The 19,711-nt window shown below is 38.8% G+C and overlaps 1 protein-coding gene across 8 annotated transcripts in view; it reads right to left on the bottom strand.

Moving 5' to 3' along the window:
* The window catches only part of GALK2 (galactokinase 2), a 178,124-nt gene that overhangs the window by 113,308 nt on the left and 45,105 nt on the right, over positions 1-19,711 (bottom strand). For 7 of the 8 annotated variants that reach the window (XM_015142222.3, XM_028850902.2, XM_001113758.5 and 4 more), the window contains exon 2: positions 15,374-15,462. In XM_015142222.3, the coding sequence (XP_014997708.2) occupies positions 15,374-15,462 (89 nt within the window). Of the gene's footprint in view, positions 1-15,373; positions 15,463-15,930; positions 16,078-19,711 lie in introns of those variants that run through there. The other variant, XM_015142224.3, reaches the window with a different exon arrangement.

The raw sequence follows: 19,711 nt of genomic DNA, 5'->3' as shown, positions 1-19,711 counted from the left end.
CTGGGCAACAGGGCAAGACTCCATCTCAAAAGTTAAAAAAAAATAAAATAGGCCAGGCGCGGTGGTTCACACCTGTAATCCTAACTCTCTGGGAGGCCGAGGCGGGTGAATCACCTGAGATCAGGAGTTCACAACCAGTCTGGCCAACATGATGAAACCCCATCTTTAGTAAAAATACAAAAAATTAGCCAAGCATGGTGGCGGGTGCCTGTAATCCCAGCTACTCAGGAGGCTGAGGCACAAGAATCACTTGAGTCCAGGAGGTGCAGGTTGCAGTGAGCCAAGATTGTGCCACTACACTCCAGCCTGGGCAACAGGGCAAGACTCCATCTCAAAAGTTAAAAAAAAATAAAATAGGCCAGGCGCGGTGGTTCACACCTGTAATCCTAACTCTCTGGGAGGCCGAGGCGGGTGAATCACCTGAGATCAGGAGTTCACAACCAGTCTGGCCAACATGATGAAACCCCATCTTTAGTAAAAATACAAAAAATTAGCCAAGCATGGTGGCGGGTGCCTGTAATCCCAGCTACTTGGGAGGCTGAGGCAGCAGAATCACTTGAATCTGGGAGGCAGATATTGCAGTGAGCTGAGATCGCACCATTGCACTCCAGCTTGGGCAATAAGAGCGAAACTCTGTCTCAAAAAATAATAATAAAAATAAAATAAAATAAACGCTCAGCCACTAAAAAAAAAGTAGAAATTTTGCATATAAACAACCTAATGGTACACCTCTAGCAAAAACAATCCAAATCCAAAATTAGTAGAAGGAAAGAAATAATAAAGATCAGAGCAGAAGTAAATTTGAGACAAAAATTAATGAAATGAAAAGGTAAACATAATAGCAAATCTTTAGCTAGACTGAGAAAAAGAGAACATACAAATAAATAAAACAAACAAAAAAAACAGAAAAGGAGACATTACAAGTGACAACACAAAATACAAAGGATCATTAAAGTCTATTGTGAACAACTATTATGCCAACAAATTGAAAAACCTAAACAACATGCATAAGTTCCTGGACACAGAAAACCTATGAAGATTGAACCAGGTAGAAATAGAAAACGTGAACACACCAATAACAAGTAACAAGATTGAAGCAATAATAAAAAGTCTCCCAACAAAGAAATGCTCAGGACCACAGGGCTTCACCCATGAATTCTACCAAATCTTTAAAGAAGAACTAACACCACTTCTTTTCAGACTTGCAAAAAAATTGACAGGCAGGGAATTCTTTGAAACTATTCTATGAGGCCAGCATTACTCTGATACCAAAACTGAACAAGGACACAACAGAAAAAGGAAACTACAGGACAATATCTCAGTTGAACATATAATCAAAAATCCTCAATAAAATGTTGGCAAAATGAACCCAAGAGCCCATAAAAAGATTATATGCCATGATCAAGTGGGATTAATCCTAGAGATGCAAGGAAGGGGTTCAACATACACCAATCCAAAAATATGATATATCACATCAACAGAATGAAGGAAAAAAATATATAATCTTTACAATCAATTCAGAAAAAGCATTTGATAAAATTCAACATGCCTTCATGATAAAAACTTTTAACATATTAGGTACAGAAGGAACGTGTCTCAATATACAATAAAGGCCATATATGACAAACCCATAGCCAACGTCATACCAAATGAGGAAAAATGGAAAGCTTTTTGTATAAGCACTAGAACAAGACAAGCATACCCAATTTCACCACTCATATTCAAAATAGTACTGGAAGTCTGAGCCAGAGCAACCAGGCAAGAGAAAAATATAAAGGGCATCCAAATTGGAAAGGAGAAAGTCAGATGGTCTCTATTTGTACACAACATGATCTAATGTAGAAAAACCTAAAGACCACAAAAAGCTTTTACAGCTGATAAATTCAGTAAAGTCGCAAGATACAAAATCAGTATAAAAAATAGCTAGTGTTTCATTGAATGTAAATGGCCCAAATGCTCCATTTAAAAGACAGAGAACCACAAAAAGGATAAGGACTAACCAACCAACTGTCTGCTGCCTTCAGGAGACTCACCTAACACATAAAGACTCCCAGAAACTTAAAGTAAAGGGGTGGAAAAGGGCATTTCATGCAAATGGACACCAAAGTGAGCAGGGGTATCTCGTCTTATATCAGACAAAACAAACTTTAAAGCAAGAGCAGTTAAAAGAGACAAAGAGGGACATTATACAATGGTAAAAAGGCTTTGTGTAACAGGAAAATATCACAATCCTAAAGATATATGCACCTAACACTAGAGCTCCCAAATTTATAAAACAATTACCAACAGACCTAAGAAATGAGATTGACAGTAACATAATAAGAGTGGGGGACTTCAATACTCCACTGACAGCACTAGACAGGCCATCAAGACAGAAAGTCCACAAAGAAACAATGGATTTAAACTATACCTTGGAACAAATGGACTTAACACATATATACAGAACATTTCATCCAACAACTAGAGAAAACACATCTTATTCAACAGGACATGGAACTGTCTCCAAGATAGATCATGTGATAGGCCACAAAAGATGCCTCAATAAATTTAAGAAAATTGAAATTATATCAAGCACTCTCTCAGACTACAATGAAATAAAACCGGAAATCAACTACAAAAGGAACCTTCAAAACCATGCAAACACATGGAAATTAAATAACCTGCTCCTGAATGAGCATTGGGTCAAAAACAAGATCAAGATGGAAATCTAAAAATTCTTTGAATGGAATGACAATAATGACACAACCTATCAAAACCTCTGGGATACGTCTAGGACAGTGCTAAGAAGAAAGTTCATAGCCCTAAACACCTACATCAAAAAATCTGAAAGAGCACAGACAATCTAAGGTCACATCTCAACAAACTAAAGAAACAAGACCAAACCAAACGCAAACTCAGCAGAAGAAAGGAAATAACCAAGATCAGAGCAGAACAAAATGAAATTGAAGCAAACAAAAATACAAAAGGTAAATGAAACAAAAAGGTGGTTCTTTGAAAGATAAAATTGGGCCAGCGTGGTGGCTCTCGCCTATAATCCCAGCACTTTGGGAGTCTCAGGCGGGTAGATCACCTGAGGTCGGGAGTTCAAGACCAGCCTGACCTACATGGAGAAACCTCGTCTCTACTAAATGTACAAAAATTAGCTGGGCATGCTGGTGGGCGCCTGTAATCCTAGCTACTCAGGAGGCTGAGGCAGGAGAAGCTTGAACCAGGTGGTGGACGTTGCAGTGAGCTGAGATCGCACCACTCCACTCCAGCCTGGATGACAAGAGCGAGACTCCATCTCAAAAAACAAAACAAAATAAAAGGTAAAATTGATAGACCATTAGCAAGATTAACCCAAGAAAAGAAGAGAGAAAATCCAAATAACCCCGCTAAGAAACAAAAGAGGAGATATTACAGTTGACATCACTGAAATACAAAAGATCATTCAAGGCTATTATGAACACCTTTATGCAAATAAACTAGAAAACCTAGAGGAGATGGATAAATTCCTGGAAAAATACAACCCTCCTAGCTTAAATCAGGAAGAATTAGATACCCTGAACAGACCAATAACAAGCAGTGAGATTGAAATGATAATTTTTAAAATACCAACAAAAAAAATACAGGACCAGACAGATTCACAGCAGAACTCCATCAGATATTCAAAGAAGAATGGGGACCAATCCTGTTAACACTAGTCCACAAGATAGAGAAAGAAGGAACCTTTCCTAATTCATTCTATGAAGCCAGCATCACCCTAATATCAAAACCAGGGAAGGACATAACCAAGAAAGAGAACTACAGATCGATATCGTTGATGAACATAGACGCTAAAATCCTTAACGAAATCCTACCTAACCAAATCTAACAACATATCAAAAAGTTAATCTACCATGATCAAGTGGGTTTCATATCAGGGATGCAGGGATGGTTTAACATACACAAGTCTATACATGTGATACTCCACATAAACAGAATTAAAAACAAAAATCACATGATCATCTCAACAGATGCAGAAAAAGCATTCAACAAAATCTAGCAAGCTTTATGATTAAAACTCTCAGCAAAATTGGCACAAAAGGGACATACCTTAATGTAATAAAAGCCATCTATGACAGATCCATAACCAACATAATACTGAATGAGGAAAGGTTGAAAGCATTCCCTCTGAGAACTGCAACAAGACTAAGATGCCTACTCTCACCACTCCTTTTCAACATGGTACTGGAAGTCCTAGCCAGAGCAATCAGACAAGAAAAAGAAATATACGGCATCCAAATTAGTAAAGAGGAAGTCAAACTGTCACTGTTTGCTGACGATATGATCATTTACTTTGAAAACCCCATAGACTCCTTCAGAAAGCTCCTAGAACTGATAAAAGAATTCAGCAAAGTTTCCAGATACAAGATTACAATTACAGATACAAGATTAAGATTCCAGAAACAAGCTATACAAATATAGCTCTTCTGTATACCAACAGTGAACAAACAGAGATTCAAATCAAGAATTCAACCCCTTTTGGCTGGGCACAGTGGCTCATGCCTGTAATCCTAGCACTTTGGGAGGCGGAGGGGGGCAGATCATGAGGTCAGGAAATCAAGACCATCCTGGCTAACATGGTGAAATCCCATCTCTACTAAAAATACAAAAAAATGAGCTGAGCATGGTGGCAGGCGCCTGTAGTCCCAGCTACTTGGGAAGCTGAGGCAGGAGAATGGCATGAACCCGGGAGGTGGAGCTTGCAGTGAGCTGAGATCACGCCACTGCACTCCAGCCTGGGCGACAGAGTGAGACTCCATCTCAAAAAAAAAAAAAAAGGAAGAATTCAATCTCTTTTATAATAGTTACAAAGGGGGCGGTTCCAACATGGCCAAATAGGAACACCTCCAGCCTCCAGCTCCCAGCGTGAGCAACACAGAAGATGGGTGATTTCTGCATTTCCAACTGAGGTACCGGGTTCATCTCACTGGGGCGTGTTGGACAGTGGGTGCAGGACAGTGGGTGCAGCCCACCGAGTGAGAGCCAAAGCCGGGCGAGGCATCGCCTCACCTGGGAAGTGCAAGGGGTAAGGGAATTCCCTTTCCCAGCCAAGTGAAACCGTGACACACAACACCTGGAAAACCAGGTCATTCCCACCCTAATACTGCGTTTTACCAAGGGTCTTAGCAAACGGCATACCGGGAGATTATATCCCATGCCTGGCTTGGAGGGTCCCACGCACACAGGGCCTCCTTCATTGCTAACACAGCAGTCTGAGATCTAATTGCCAGGCAGGAGCGAGGCTGGGGGAGGGGCACCTACCATTGCTGTGGCTTGGGTAGGTAAACAAAGCAGCCAGGAAGCTCGAACTGGGTGGAGCCCAACACAGCTCAAGGAGGCCTGCCTGCCTCTGTAGACTCCACCTCTGGGGACACGGCATAGCCAAACAAAAGGCAGCAGAAACTTCTGCAGATTTAAATGTCCCTGTCTGACAGCTTTGAAGAGAGTAGTGGTTCCCCCAGCACAGAGTTTGAGATCTGAGAATGGACAGACAGCCAGCTCAAGTGGTACCTGACCCCTGAGTAGCCTAACTGGGGGACATCCCCCAGTAGGGGCAGACTGACACCTCACACCTCACCCGGCCGGTACCCCTCTGAGACAAAGCTTCCAGAGGAATGATCAGGCGGCAACATTTGGTGTTCAGCAATATTCACTCTTCTGCAGCCTGTGCTGCTGATACCCAGGCAAACAGGCTCCGGGGTAGACCTCGAGCAAACTCCAACAGACCTGCAGCTGAGGGTCCTGACTGTTAGAAGGAAAACTAACAAACAGAAAGGACATCCACACCAAAACCACATCTGTACATCACCATCATCAAAGACCAAAGGTAGATAAAAACCACAAAGATGGGGAAAAAGCAGTGCAGAAGAGCTGAAAATTCTAAAAATCAGAGAGCCTCTCCCCCTCCAAAGGAATGCAGCTCCTCGCCAGCAACGGAACAAAGCTGGATGGAGAATGACTTTGATGAGTTGAGAGAAGAAGGCTTCAGACGATCAAACTTCTCCGAGGTAAAGGAGGAAGTCTGAACCATCGCAAAGAAGCTAAAAAAACTTGAAAAAAGATTATACAAATGGCTAACTAGAATAACCAATGTAGAGAAGTCTTTAAATGACCTGATAGAGCTGAAAACCATGACACGAGAACTACATGACAAATGCACAAGCTTCGGTAACCAACTTGACCAACTGGAAGAAAGGGTATCAGTGATTGAAGATCAAATGACTGAAACGAAACGAGAAGAGTAGTTTAGAGAAAAAAGAGTAAAAAGAAATGAACAAAGCCTCCAACAAATATGGGACTATGTGAAAAGACCAAATCTACGTCTGATTGGGGTACCTGAAAGTGATGGGGAGAATGGAACCAAGTTGGAAAACACTCTGCAGGATATTATCCAGGAGAACTTCCCCAACCTAGCAAGGCAGGCCAACATTCAAATTCAGGAAATACAGAGAACGCCACAAAGATACTCCTCAAGAAGAGCAACTCCAAGACACAAAATTGTCAGATTCACCAAAGTTGAAAAGAAGGAAAAATGTTAAGGGCACCCAGAGAGAAACGTCGGGTAACCCACAAAGGGAAGCCCATCAAACTAACAGCGGGTCTCTTGGCAGAAACTCTACAAGCCAGAAGAGAGTGGGGGTCAATATTCAACATTCTTAAAGAAAAGAATTTTCAACCCAGAATTTCATATCCAGCCAACCTAAGTTTCATAAGTGAAGGAGAAATAAAATCCTTTACAGACAAGCAAATGCTGAGAGATTTTATCACCACCAGGATTGCCCTACAAGAGCTCCTGAAGGAAGCACTAAACATGGAAAGGAACAACCGGTACCAGCCACTGCAAAAACATGCCAAATTGTAAAGAACATCAATGCTAGGAAGAAACTGCATCAACTAACGAGCAAAATAACCAGCTATCATCATAATGACAGGATCAAGTTCACACATAACAATATTAACCTTAAATGAAATTGGGCTAAATGTTCCAACTAAAAGACACAGACTGGCAAATTGGATAAAGAGTCAAGATCCATCAGTTTGCTGTACTCAGGAGACCCATCTCACATGCAGAGACACATATAGGCTCAAAATAAAGGGATGGAGGAAGATCTACCAAGCGAATGGAAAACAAAAAAAGGCAGGGGTTGCAATCCTAGTCTCTGATAAAACAGACTTTAAACCAACAAAGATCAAAAGACACAAAGAAGGCCATTACATAATGGTAAAGGGATCAATTCAACAAGAAGAGCTATCCTAAATATATATGCACCCAATACAGGAGCACCCAGATTCATAAAGCAAGTCCTTAGAGACTTACAAAGAGACTTAGACTCCCACACAATAATAATGGGAGACTTTAACACCCCATGGTCAACATTAGACAGATCAATGAGACAGAAAGTTAACAACGATATCAGGAATTGAAGTCAACTCTGCACCAAGCCAACCTAATAGACATCTACAGAACTCTCCACCCCAAATCAACACAATATACATTCCTCTCAGCACCACATCGCACTTATTCTAAAATTGACCACATAGTTGAAAGTAAAGCACTCCTCAGCAAATGTAAAAGAACAGAAATTATAACAAACTGTCTCTCAGATCACAGTGCAATCAAACTAGAACTCAGGATTAAGAAACTCAATCAAAACCACTTAACTACATAGAAACTGAACAACCTGCTCCTGAATGACTACTGGGTACATAACAAAATGAAGGCAGAAATAAAGATGTTCTTTGAAACCAATGACAACAAAGATATAACATATCAGAATTTCTGGGACACATTTAAAGCAGTGTGTAGAGGGAAATTTATAGTACTAAATGCCCACAAGAGAAAGCAGGAACGATCTAAAATTGACACCCTAACATCACAATTAAAAGAACTAGAGAAGCAAGAGCAAACACGTTCAAAAGCTAGCAGAAGACAAGAAATAACTGAGATCAGAGCAGAACTGAAGGAGATAGAGACACAAAAAACCCTTCAAAAAAATCAGTGAATCTAGGAGCTGGTTTTTCAAAAAGATCAACAAAATTGACAGACTGCTAGCGAGACTAAAAAGAAGAAAAGAGAGAAGAATCAAAAAGACGCAATAAAAAATGATAAAGGGGATATCACCACTGACCTCACAGAAATACAAACTACCATCAGAGAATTCTATAAACACCTCTATGCAAATAAACTAGAAAACCTAGAAGAAATGGATAAATTCCTGGACACATACACTCTCCCAAGACTAAACCAGGAAGAAGTTGAATCCCTGAATAGACCAATAGTAGGCTCTGAAATTGAGGCAATAATTAATAGCCTACCAACTAAAAAAAGTCCAGGACCAGACGGATTCACAGTAGAATTTTACCCGAGGTACAAGGAGGAGCTGATATCATTCCTCCTGAAACTATTCCAATCAATAGAAAAAGAGGGCGTCCTCCCTAACTCATTTTATGAGGCCAACATCATCCTGATACCAAAGCCTGGCAGAGACACAACAAAGAAAGAGATTTTAGACCAATATCCCCTGATGAACATCGATGCAAAAATCCTCAATAAAATACTGGCAAACCGAATCCAGCAGCACATCAAAAAGCTTATCCACCATGATCAAGTGGGCTTCATCCCTGGGGTGCAAGGTTGGTTCAGCATACGCAAATCAATAAAGGTAATCCAGCATATAAACAGAACCAAAGACAAAAACCACATGATTATCTCCATAGATGCAGAAAAGGCCTTTGACAAAATTCAACAGCCCTTCATGCTAAAAACTCTCAATAAATTAGGTATTGCTGGGACGTATCTCAAAAAATAACAGCTATTTATGAGAAACCCACAGCCAATATCATACTGAATGGGCAAAAACTGGAAGCATTCCCTTTGAAAATTGGCACAAGACAGGGATGCCCTCTCTCACGACTCCTATTCAACAAAGTGTTGGAAGCTCTGGCCAGGGCAATCAGGCAAGAGAAAGAAATAAAGGGTATTCAATTAGGAAAAGAGGAAGTCAAATTGTCCCTGTTTGCAGATGACATGATTGTATATTTAGAAAACCCCATCATCTCAGCCCAAAATCTCCTTAAGCTGATAAGCATCTTTAGCAAAGTCTCAAGATACAATATTAATGTGCAAAAATCACAAGCACTCCTATACACCAATAACAGACAAACAGAGAGCCAAATTATGAATGAACTCCCATTCACAATTGCTTCAAAGAGAATAAAATACCTAGGAATCCAACTTACAAGGGATGTGAAGGACCTCTTCAAGGAGAACTACAAACCACTGCTCAAAGAAATAAAAGAGGACACAAACGAATGGAAGAACATTCCATGCTCATGGATAAGAAGAATCAATATCATGAAAATGGCCATACTGCCCAAGGTAATCTATAGATTCAATGACATCCCCATTAAGCTACCAATGACTTTCTTCACAGAATTGGAAAAAACTGCTTTAAAGTTCATATGGAACCAAAAAAGAGCCTGCATTGCCAAGACAATCCTAAGCCAAAAGAACAAAGCTGGAGGCATCATACTACCTGACTTCAAACTATACTACAAGGCTACAGTAACCAAAACAGCATGGTACTGGTACCAAAACAGAGATATAGACCAATAGAACAGAACAGAGCTCTCAGAAATAATACCACACACCTACAACCATCTGATCTTTGACAAACATGACAAAAACAAGAAATGGGGAAAGGATTCCCTATTTTATAAATGGTGCTGGGAAAACTGGCTAGCTCATCATCACTGGACATTAGAGAAATGCAAATCAAAACCACAATGAGATACCATCTCACACAAGTTAGAATGGCGATCATTAAAAAGTCAAGAAACAACAGATGCTGGAGAGGATGTGGAGAAATAGGAACACTTTTACACTGTTGGTGGGACCGTAAACTAGTTCAACCATTGTGGAAGACAGTGTGGCGATTCCTCAAGGATCTTGAACTAGAAATACCATTTGACCCAGCTATCCCATTACTGGGTATATACCCAAAGGATTATAAAACATGCTGCTATAAAGACACATGCACATGTATGTTTATTGCAGCACTATTCACAATAGCAAAGACTTAGAACCAATCCAAATGTCCATCAATGACAGACTGGATTAGGAAAATGTGGCACATATACACCATGGAATACTATGCAGCCATAAAAAAGAATGAGTTCATGTCCTTTGTAGGGACGTGGATGCAGCTGGAAATCATCATTCTCAGCAAACTATCGCAAGAACAGAAAACCAAACACTGCATGTTCTCACTCATAGGTGGGAACTGAACAATGAGAACATGTGTACACAGGAAGGGGAACATCACACACCAGGGCTTGTCGTGGGGTTAGGGGAGCGGGGAGGGATAGCATTAGGAGATATACCGAATGTAAATGACGAGTTAATGGGTGCAGCACACCAACATGGCACATGTGAACATATGTAACAAACCTGCACATTGTGCACATGTACCCTAGATCTTAAATTACAATAAAAAAATTAATTAATTTTTAAAAAAAGAAAATGGTATATATACAATGGAATACTATACAGCCATAAAAAGGAATCAGTTAACAGTATTTGCAGTGACCTGGATGAGACTGGAGACTATTATTCTAAGTTAAATAACTCAGAAATGGAAAACCAAATATTGCATGTTCTCACTGATATGTGGGGGCTAAACTATGAGGACGCAAAGACATAAGAATTAGGAAATGGACATTGTGCACTTGCAGGGAAGAGTGGGAGTGGGGCACAGGATAGAAGACTACAAATGTGGTGCAGTGTATGCTGCTTGGGTGATGGGTACACCAAAATCTCACAAATCACCACGAAAGAACTTACTCATGTAACCAAATACCACCTGTACCCCCAATAACTAAGGGAAACATAAAATTTAAATAATAATAAATAAAAGTACTTTGAAAAAATTTTTTTAAATCACTAGTGTTTCTAAACACCAATAACAGACTACCTGAAAAAGAAATGAAGCAAGCAATCCCATTTGAAATAGCTACAAAAAAAAAATGGATATCTAGGAATAAATTTAACCAAGGCAATAAAAGACCTGTACAATGAAAACAATAAAACACGGATGAAAGAAATTGAAGAGGATACAAAGAAATGGAAAGACATCCCACGTTCTTGGACTGGAAGAATTAATATTGTTAAAATGACTGTACTACTACAGATGCAATGCAATTCCTAGTATGATACCAATGACATTCTTCACAGAAATAGAAAAAAAATTCTAAAATTTGTATGGAACCACAAAAGACCCCAAATAACCAAAGCAATACTGAGGAAAAAAAAAAAGAAGAAGAAGAAAAAAAAAAGCTGGAGGCATTACACTATCTGACTTCAAATATACTACAAAGCTATAGTAATACTATGGTTTTGGCGTAAAAACAGACATACAGACTAATAGAACAGAATGGAGAACCCAGAGCTAAATCCACATATTTACGGCCAACTGATTTCCTTTTCCCTCCCCTCCCCTCCCCTCCCCTCCCCTCCCCTCCTCTCCCCTCCCCTTCCCTTCCCTTCCCTTCCCTTTGAGACAGGATCCTGCTGGAATGCAGCAGTTTGATCTCGGCTCACTGCAGCATCTGCCTCCCAGGTTTAAGAGATTCTCATGCCTCAGGCTCCTGCGTAGCTGGGATTACAGGTGTGTGCCACCACACCCAGCTAATTTTTATATTTTTAGTAGAGACGAGGTTTCATCATGTTGGCCAGGCTGCTCTCAAACTTCTAACCTCAAGTGATCCACCCGCCTTGGCTTCCTAAAGTACTGGGATTACAAGCGTGAGCCACCAACCCTGGCCAAGACCAACTGATTTTCAACAAAGTTACCTTCATTCATTGGGAAAACGACAATCTGTTTAATAAATGGATGATGGAAAAACTAGATATCCATATGCAAAAGAATAAAAATAGGCCCCAATATCTCACCATTTATAAAAATCAATTTTAAATGGATTAAAGACTTAAACATCATAACTGAAACTATGAAACTACTAGAAGAAAATATAAAGGAAACACTTTAAGACATTGGTCTGGGCAAAGATTTTATGAATAAGACTATAAAAGCCAGACAAAGAAACAAAAATAGACAAATGAAATTATATCAAACTAAAAAGGTTCCGCATAGCAAAGGAAACCTGCCAATAGAGTGAAGAGACAACCTATTGAAAGGGATAAAATATTTTTCCAACAAGGAATTTACCTCCAGAATATGTAAAAAACTTAACAGTAGTAAAACAAATATTCCAATTTAAAAATTGGCAAATGGTCTGGGTGTGGTAGCTCACGCCTATAATCCCAGCACTTTGGGAGACCAAGGTGGGCAGATCATCTGAGGTCAGGAGTTCAAGAACATCCTGGCCAACACAGTGAAACCCCGTCTCTACTAACACTACAAAAACTAGCTGGGCATGGTGGCACGTGCCTGTAGTCCCAGCTACTCAGGAGGCTGAGGCAGGAGAATTGCTCGAACCCAGGAGGTGGAGATTGCAGTGAGCCCAGATCGTGCCACTGCACTCCAGCCTGGGCAACAGAGAGAGACTCTGTCTCAAAATAAATAAATAAATAAAATAAAATAAAATAAAATAAAATAAAAATTGACAAATGATCTAAATACACATTTCTCAAAAAAAGACATAAAAATGACTTACAATCATAGAAAAATGCTCAGCATCACTAATAATCAGGAAAATGCAAATCAAAACCACCAGGAGATATTATCTCACTTCAGTTAGGATGACTATTATTAAAAAGACAAAAAATAATAAGTGCTAGAGAGAATGCAGAGAAATGAGAACTCTTCTACACTATTGATGGGAAAGTATAGTATAGTATAGCCATATGGAAAACAGTATGAAGGCTCCTCAAAAAACTAAAAATAGAACCACCATATGATCCAGCAATACCATTACTAGGTATATATCCAAAGGAAAGGACATCAGTATGTCAAAGAGATATGTGGCTCTCTTGTTTATTGCACCACTATTCACAATAGTCAAGATACGGAATCAACATAAATGTCCATTAACAGATGAATCAGTTTTTAAAATGTGGTGAATGTATGCAATGGAATACTATTCAGCCACCTAAAAGAGTGAAATCCTGTTATTCACAGCAACACGGATGAGCTTAGAGGACATTATGTTAAGTGAAATAAGTCAGGCACAGAAAGACACATACCTCATGTTCTCACTCATATATGGAAGCTAAAAGAGTTGATCTCATAAAAATAGAAGGTAAAATAGTGGTTACTAGAGGCTGGGAAGGATAACATGTAGGGAGGACAGGAAGGGCAAGTAGGGAGAGGTCAGTTAGCAGACACAAGAGGCCAGGTGTGGAGGCTCACGCCTGTAATCTCAGCACTTTGGGAGGCCAAGGCAGGTGGATCGCTTGAGGTCAGGAGTTCAAGATCAGTATGGCCAACATGATAAGATCCCGTCTCTACTAAAAATACAAAAATTAATAAGGTGTGGTGGTGCACACCTATATTCCAGCTACTTGGGAGGCTGAGGCAGGAGAACCGCTTGAACCCGGGAGGCAGAGGTTGCAGTGAGCCAAGATGGAGCCACTGTACTGCAGCCTTGGTGACACATCAAAACTCTATCTCAAAAAAAAAAAAAACAAAGGTCAAAAAAATCATAAGTTGAGCCATCATTAAGTCAGGGACCTTCACAAGTCTGTAGTTGTAAGCTCAGTACCTTTTGGTGGAAAATGAGCAACTTACTAAATCTTATGAAAGGGAATACATCCTCTATTCTACTATATCTAGTTTCCATCCTTGAAAACAAACAAACCAAAAAAGTAATACTCATTGGAAATAATAAAATGATAAAATGAACCTAAGGTATCCTTTTATGAAATTACCTGCTATAATAGTAAAAACAAAAACAAAACCTGGAAATAGCTTTAGCTACAATGAGAGAAAGTTGTTAAATAAATTACATTAATTTAGTAAGCTATCATGAAGTCATTAAAATAACTACGAGCACTACACAGAACCACAGTGCTGTGGTTTGAATGTCTCCTCCAAAACTCACACTGAAATTTAATTGCCATTGTGACAATATTAAGACGTGGGACCTTTAAGAGGTGATTAGATCATGAGAGCTCTCCCCTTAGTAACAGATTGATGCCACTATCTCCGGAGCGGGTTAGTGACCTCAGGATTGTGTTCCTGATCAAAGGATGAAATTCAGCACACATCCTTTCTATATCTTGCATGATCTCATGCCCTCCTACCCTTCCACCATACAATAACTCAATAAGAAGACCAGGCACGGTAGCTCATGCCTGTAATCCCAGCACTTTGTGAGGCCAAGGCGGGCAAATAACCTGAGGTCGGGAGTTCGAGACCAGCCTGACCAACATGGAGAAACCCCATCTCTACTAAAAATACAAAAAATTATCCAGGCATGGTGGCACATGCCTGTAATCCCAGCCACTCAGGAGGCTGAGGCAGGAGAATCACTTGAACCCGGGAGGCGGACGTTGCAGTGAGCCGAGATTGCACCATTGCACACCAGCCTAGGCAATAAGAGCAAAACTCCGTCTCAGAAAAAATAAAAAGAAAAGAGAATAACGCAGTAAGAAGGCCCTCGCCAGATGCCAGTACCATGATCTTGAACTTCTCTGCTTCCAGAATCATGAGCCACATAAACTTGCATTGTTGATAAATTACCCCATCTGTGGAATTCTGTTACGCCAGCAGAAAATGGAAATAGATACATAGAAATATTTATGATATATTAAATGAAAGAAGATAAAAATGGTATGGAGTCTAAGTACAACTATGTCAATTATTATATACATGGACATTGATAAAATGATAGTAAACAAAATGTTGAAAGGCTGTGTTATTTACCACTAAAAGGCAGTAAAATTCAAAGTACTTCATAGGATAAACAAAGGAAAAGATAAATTCATCTAGAAGACCTGCAAAATCTGGACCATACTTTTAGTAGCAAGGAATTGTAAGGTTTCCCTGTGCCTCTCTAACCCAGTGAGTAAATATAAAACCATCAAAACTACTTACCACAGTTTAAAATTTTAACCTGTGGCCTAGAAAAATATTTTCACTTTTTATGAAAACAATATTAACAACTTGGTTTCAACAAATTTATACATTTAAAAAATGAATGAACAATACTAATAACATGGATTGGGAAAGATAAAAGTAAAGTGTGTTCCTTATGCAAAGACACATCTTACTATTAGTAGATATATGTGAAATATTCTATTTTGGGAAAAATTAAGAAAAATATATTTTTAAAAATTTAGATCTTACCAAAGGATGAAGAAAAAAATTCAGAGAAAGAACTTTTGAAATACCTATTATGTTGACTCTTCCTGGTGCTCGAACATAAAACTTGGGAATAGATCCAAACTTGGAGTTAAACATCTCCTTTAGCTTCAGTAACCTGAAAATAAAAGTACAATATTTCAGATTATCATATAACAGAAAATCCATAACATACACACACACACACACACTCTCACTCCATATGCCTGCCACCACTCATTATTCCTTAAAAGAATAAAAGCAAAATTTCTTAGTGACATACTTCCTTGAAAATCCCAAATGAACAATACTCTAATCTCTAAATGGCACAAAAGTATAGCTAAGTACACTGAAGAATTTAAAAGTTAAGATTGATATACCCAACAGAAAAAGCTACTTCCTTCCCTTTTGAAGAATCTAGTTTCTGTATACTTTTTTGGTGACATTCAGGGCAGAATCTCTTATATTAAAAGGTGCACCATGCGGTAGTATATTTAGTTTCCTAAGGCTGTCATAACAAAGAACTATAAACTGGATGACTTAACACAACAGAGATTTATAATCACAATTCTGCAGCCAGAAGTCTAAAGTCAGAGGTCAGTAGTACCTCCGAAAGCTGTAGAGGAGAATCCTTTCTTCCCTGCCTCTTTCTATCTTCTGGTAGCAGCCATCAATCCTTGGTATTCCTTGGCTTTCAGCTTCATCACTCTTATCTCTGCTGTGTCACCACATGGCATTCTCTCTGTTTTTCCTTCTTGTAAGGACACCAGTCATATTGGATTAAAGTCCATCCACTCTAATTTAGTATGACCTCATCTTAATTGATTACATTTGCGAAGATGCTAGTCCAAATAAGGTCACATTCTGCAGTTTCAAGTAGATATGAATTTGGGGGATTATACTGTCTAACTCAGAACATGTAGTAAAATAAAAACTAGACTGGACATCAGGAAACCACAGTTCTAATTCTAATGAGCTCTCTAATTCAATGTTGAAGTTTGGCAAATCATTTTCTCCTGGCCTCTCTTCTCTAAAATTTGAGAATTTGAACTAGATATTCCTCATAGGTCCCTTCCAGACCCAAAATTCTTGTAATTAATAACTCGATACTCTCAAATTATCTCAAGTCAATTCTGTGAATAGCCCTCATTATTTGTAGTCTCACATCATATTGTATCTGGGTACTAACACCGGGATAATAAATGTTTATTAAAGCCTAATATATTCAGGATATTAATTAATTAAGAAACAGAGACCCACACCCAAAAAAACTCAAGAAAATTTAATATAATAATATAAAAATATGTGGAATATTGTTGGAAGTTATTCAAGCTCATCTCTTGGGAATTGAATAGTCATCAGAAACTGTTTATATCAGTTTCTTTGGCTCTCTTCCTGCCTCATTCTCTTATTGCTCCAAAGACACCATTATAATTTCTCTCTGCTCAGTACTTTTTGCATTCCACCTGCCTCTGTGAACCTCTTAGTTTCTGATCCTCCATACCTTCAGTTTTCATGGCACTGTGGCCTTGACTATACAAGACTTAACAGCTCCAGTGTCCTATACTAACTGATTACATTTCTGTGTCCTTTCGTTCAAATTCTCGAAAGATATAATCAGCTTGGCAGAGTTTAGGTCCTGTATCCATACAGGTCTAGACATCTGTGGCCAAAGGGTGAGGTCATTTAGTACAAATAAGGTCACTTGTTTTAGTTACAAATATGATCACTTGTGCTTACTCCTTCAGCAGAGGCTGTGGAAGAGAACAAAAGATCGCGGCAGGGAGACAATAACAGAATCTCTAACATATGACTCAAAATACATTTACTGAACTACCTGGTAGACGTGGCTGCCTAAATGTGAGTTTCTCTATATATCCTCAAAAAAGAAAACAAGAACAAATAAAAGTATACAAAAACTCTGTCTTCAGTATAACTAGAAGACAAAAATGCCAAACTTCAAGTTACCTATAATGGGGGAAAAAAGAAGAGAGAAAAGAAGACCACAGTGAACTACTAGAAACAAAAATTGAGCAAAAAAGCCAGGCACCCTGGGTGTGCCTGTAGTTCCAGCTACTCTGGAGGCTAAGCCAGAAGGATCGCTTGAGCCTAGAAGTTCTGGGCTGCGGTGCGCTACGCCGTCCAGGTGTCTGCACTAAGTTGGGCTTCAATATGGTGACCTGTGGGGGCCAAGGGATTACCAGGTTGCCTAAGGAGCAGTAAACCAACGTAGGAGGGAAATGGAGCATGTCAAAACTGCTGCACTGATCCATGGCAAGATCCTGTCTGCAAGTAGCCACTGCACTCTAGCCTGGGCAACATGAGACCTTGTCTTTGAAAAAAAAAAAGGAAAGAATGAAAGAGAGGGAGGGAGGGAGGGAGGGAAGAAGGGAGGGAGGGAGGAAGGAAGGGAGGGAGGGAGGGAGAGAGGGGGAGGGAGGGAAAATTGAGTAAAATAAAGAGAAAAGAAGGGAGCCACCAAAACTAAAATTAATCTAAAACCACTACCAGAAAGAAAAAGTCCACCTATTAAAAAACAGGAGGTGTGGGAGAGAAAAAGAGGAAAGTAGAATAAGCTCATTGATTACTAAATAGGCAAGAGGTAAAAGTTAAAAGATACAAAAAAAAAAAAAAACTGACAAAGCAATGATTTTTTTAAAATTATAGTACAGACATATACAAGGATATTATTAAAGAAACAAAAGCATAGAAAGAACAGGTCCTGTACAGTCAGGTAGACCTGGGCTTAAAACTCTCCTCTACACATGATGAAATTCATTAATCTAATTCACCTTTAAACTGGATAGAAATATGTATCCCATAGATTTGTTGGGAAGATTAATAAGGTCATTTGGAACAGTGTCCAGTCCAGCACTGGCATGAAGTATGTGTTTAATAAATGGTAGTTATGATTATATCTTAGTTCCTGGGTTCAATATCATTTCCACTCTGTAGCAGGTGAATAAGAATACATCATAAGCAATAGAGATGGTAGGTGTGTTTGTGTCAGGATAGGAAGCAATGTTAGTGCACTGGGTAATTTTAATGATGCTATTGAAAAATCTTGGTGCTCTCTGCCCAGCTTCTTCTATTTTATAGAGAAGTTTGTTGAAGCAACTGAGGTTATTTGTCTGGATTTGAGATAGAATGACATAAAATTGGTGCTTTTCAACAACCACCACTGGAAAAAAATTAAAAACTGACGAAGAAGATAGTAGAAGTTAAATAAGAAAATAGTCCCCTGTTTTCTAAGGGTGTTTTAAAAATATAAGTACAAAGGTAACCAATAAAACAAAAATATAAATCTTCCTAAATACCATACAAATTTCAAAAATAAAGGAGAAGAGAAAAATATCTGGTAGATAGGAAAAACATAAAATGTACCATAGCATACAATTACAGGTTGAGCATCCCTAATTCAAAATTTCAAAATCCAAATCATTCCAAACTTTGAAGCTTTTTAAGCACAGCCATGACATCATAAGTGGAAAATTCCACACCTAAGTATTTAACACAAACTGTTTCATGAATAAAATTATTTTAAATATTGTATAAAACTACTTTCATGCTATATGAATAAGACGTATATGAAACAAATAAATTTCATATTTACATTTGGGTGCTATCTCCAAGATATCTCATTATGTATATGTAAATATTCCAAAATCCAATAAATCTGAAATCTGAAAAACTTCTAGTCTCAAGCATTTTGGACAAGGGATATTCAACCTGTATAAAATAGTACAACAACTGAAATCAAACATATTAATCACATTAATAAATGTGAATGAGCCTCAACTATTAAAACAAAAAGATTTGCAATTTTGCTCCTAAAACAGGACTGAATGTATTATGCTGTATACTAGACACATAACTAAAACAAGGTGATTCTGAAAGACTAAATATCAAGAAATGGCCATAGATATTATAGGCAAATGAAAACAATAAGAAAACAAGTAGTAATCCTGATCAAAATTGTAGAATTTAAGCTTACGCACTAAATGTACATAGAAGGATACCTTTCTTTAGAGAGAGAGAGATAGGGTCTCACTCTGTTGCCCAGGCTAAAGTGCAATGGGCAGTGGCATGATCATGGCTCACTGCAGCCTAGAACTCCTGGGCTCAGACAATCCTGCAGTCTCAGCCTCAGCAGAACTACAGAACTACTATGTTGCCTAGGATGGTCTCAAACTTCTGGCTTCCAGTGATCCTCCTGTCTCAGCCTACGAGAAGGATATTTCTTAATGTTGAGAGCCACAAATCAAAATGAAGATATGGCAGTTAAGAAATATCCCAAATGAAACAGTACTCACTTGTATAAGGCGAAACTACAAAGTAATTTAAGGAAATACAGGTAGAAATACATTAGCAATAAGAGATTATAAGAC

Source organism: Macaca mulatta, chromosome 7 (assembly GCF_049350105.2).
Source record: "Macaca mulatta isolate MMU2019108-1 chromosome 7, T2T-MMU8v2.0, whole genome shotgun sequence".
Classification (NCBI taxonomy): Eukaryota; Metazoa; Chordata; class Mammalia; order Primates; family Cercopithecidae; genus Macaca; species Macaca mulatta.
Note: the sequence above shows the minus strand (reverse complement) of the source record. Positions and strands in the feature narration are given on the sequence as shown.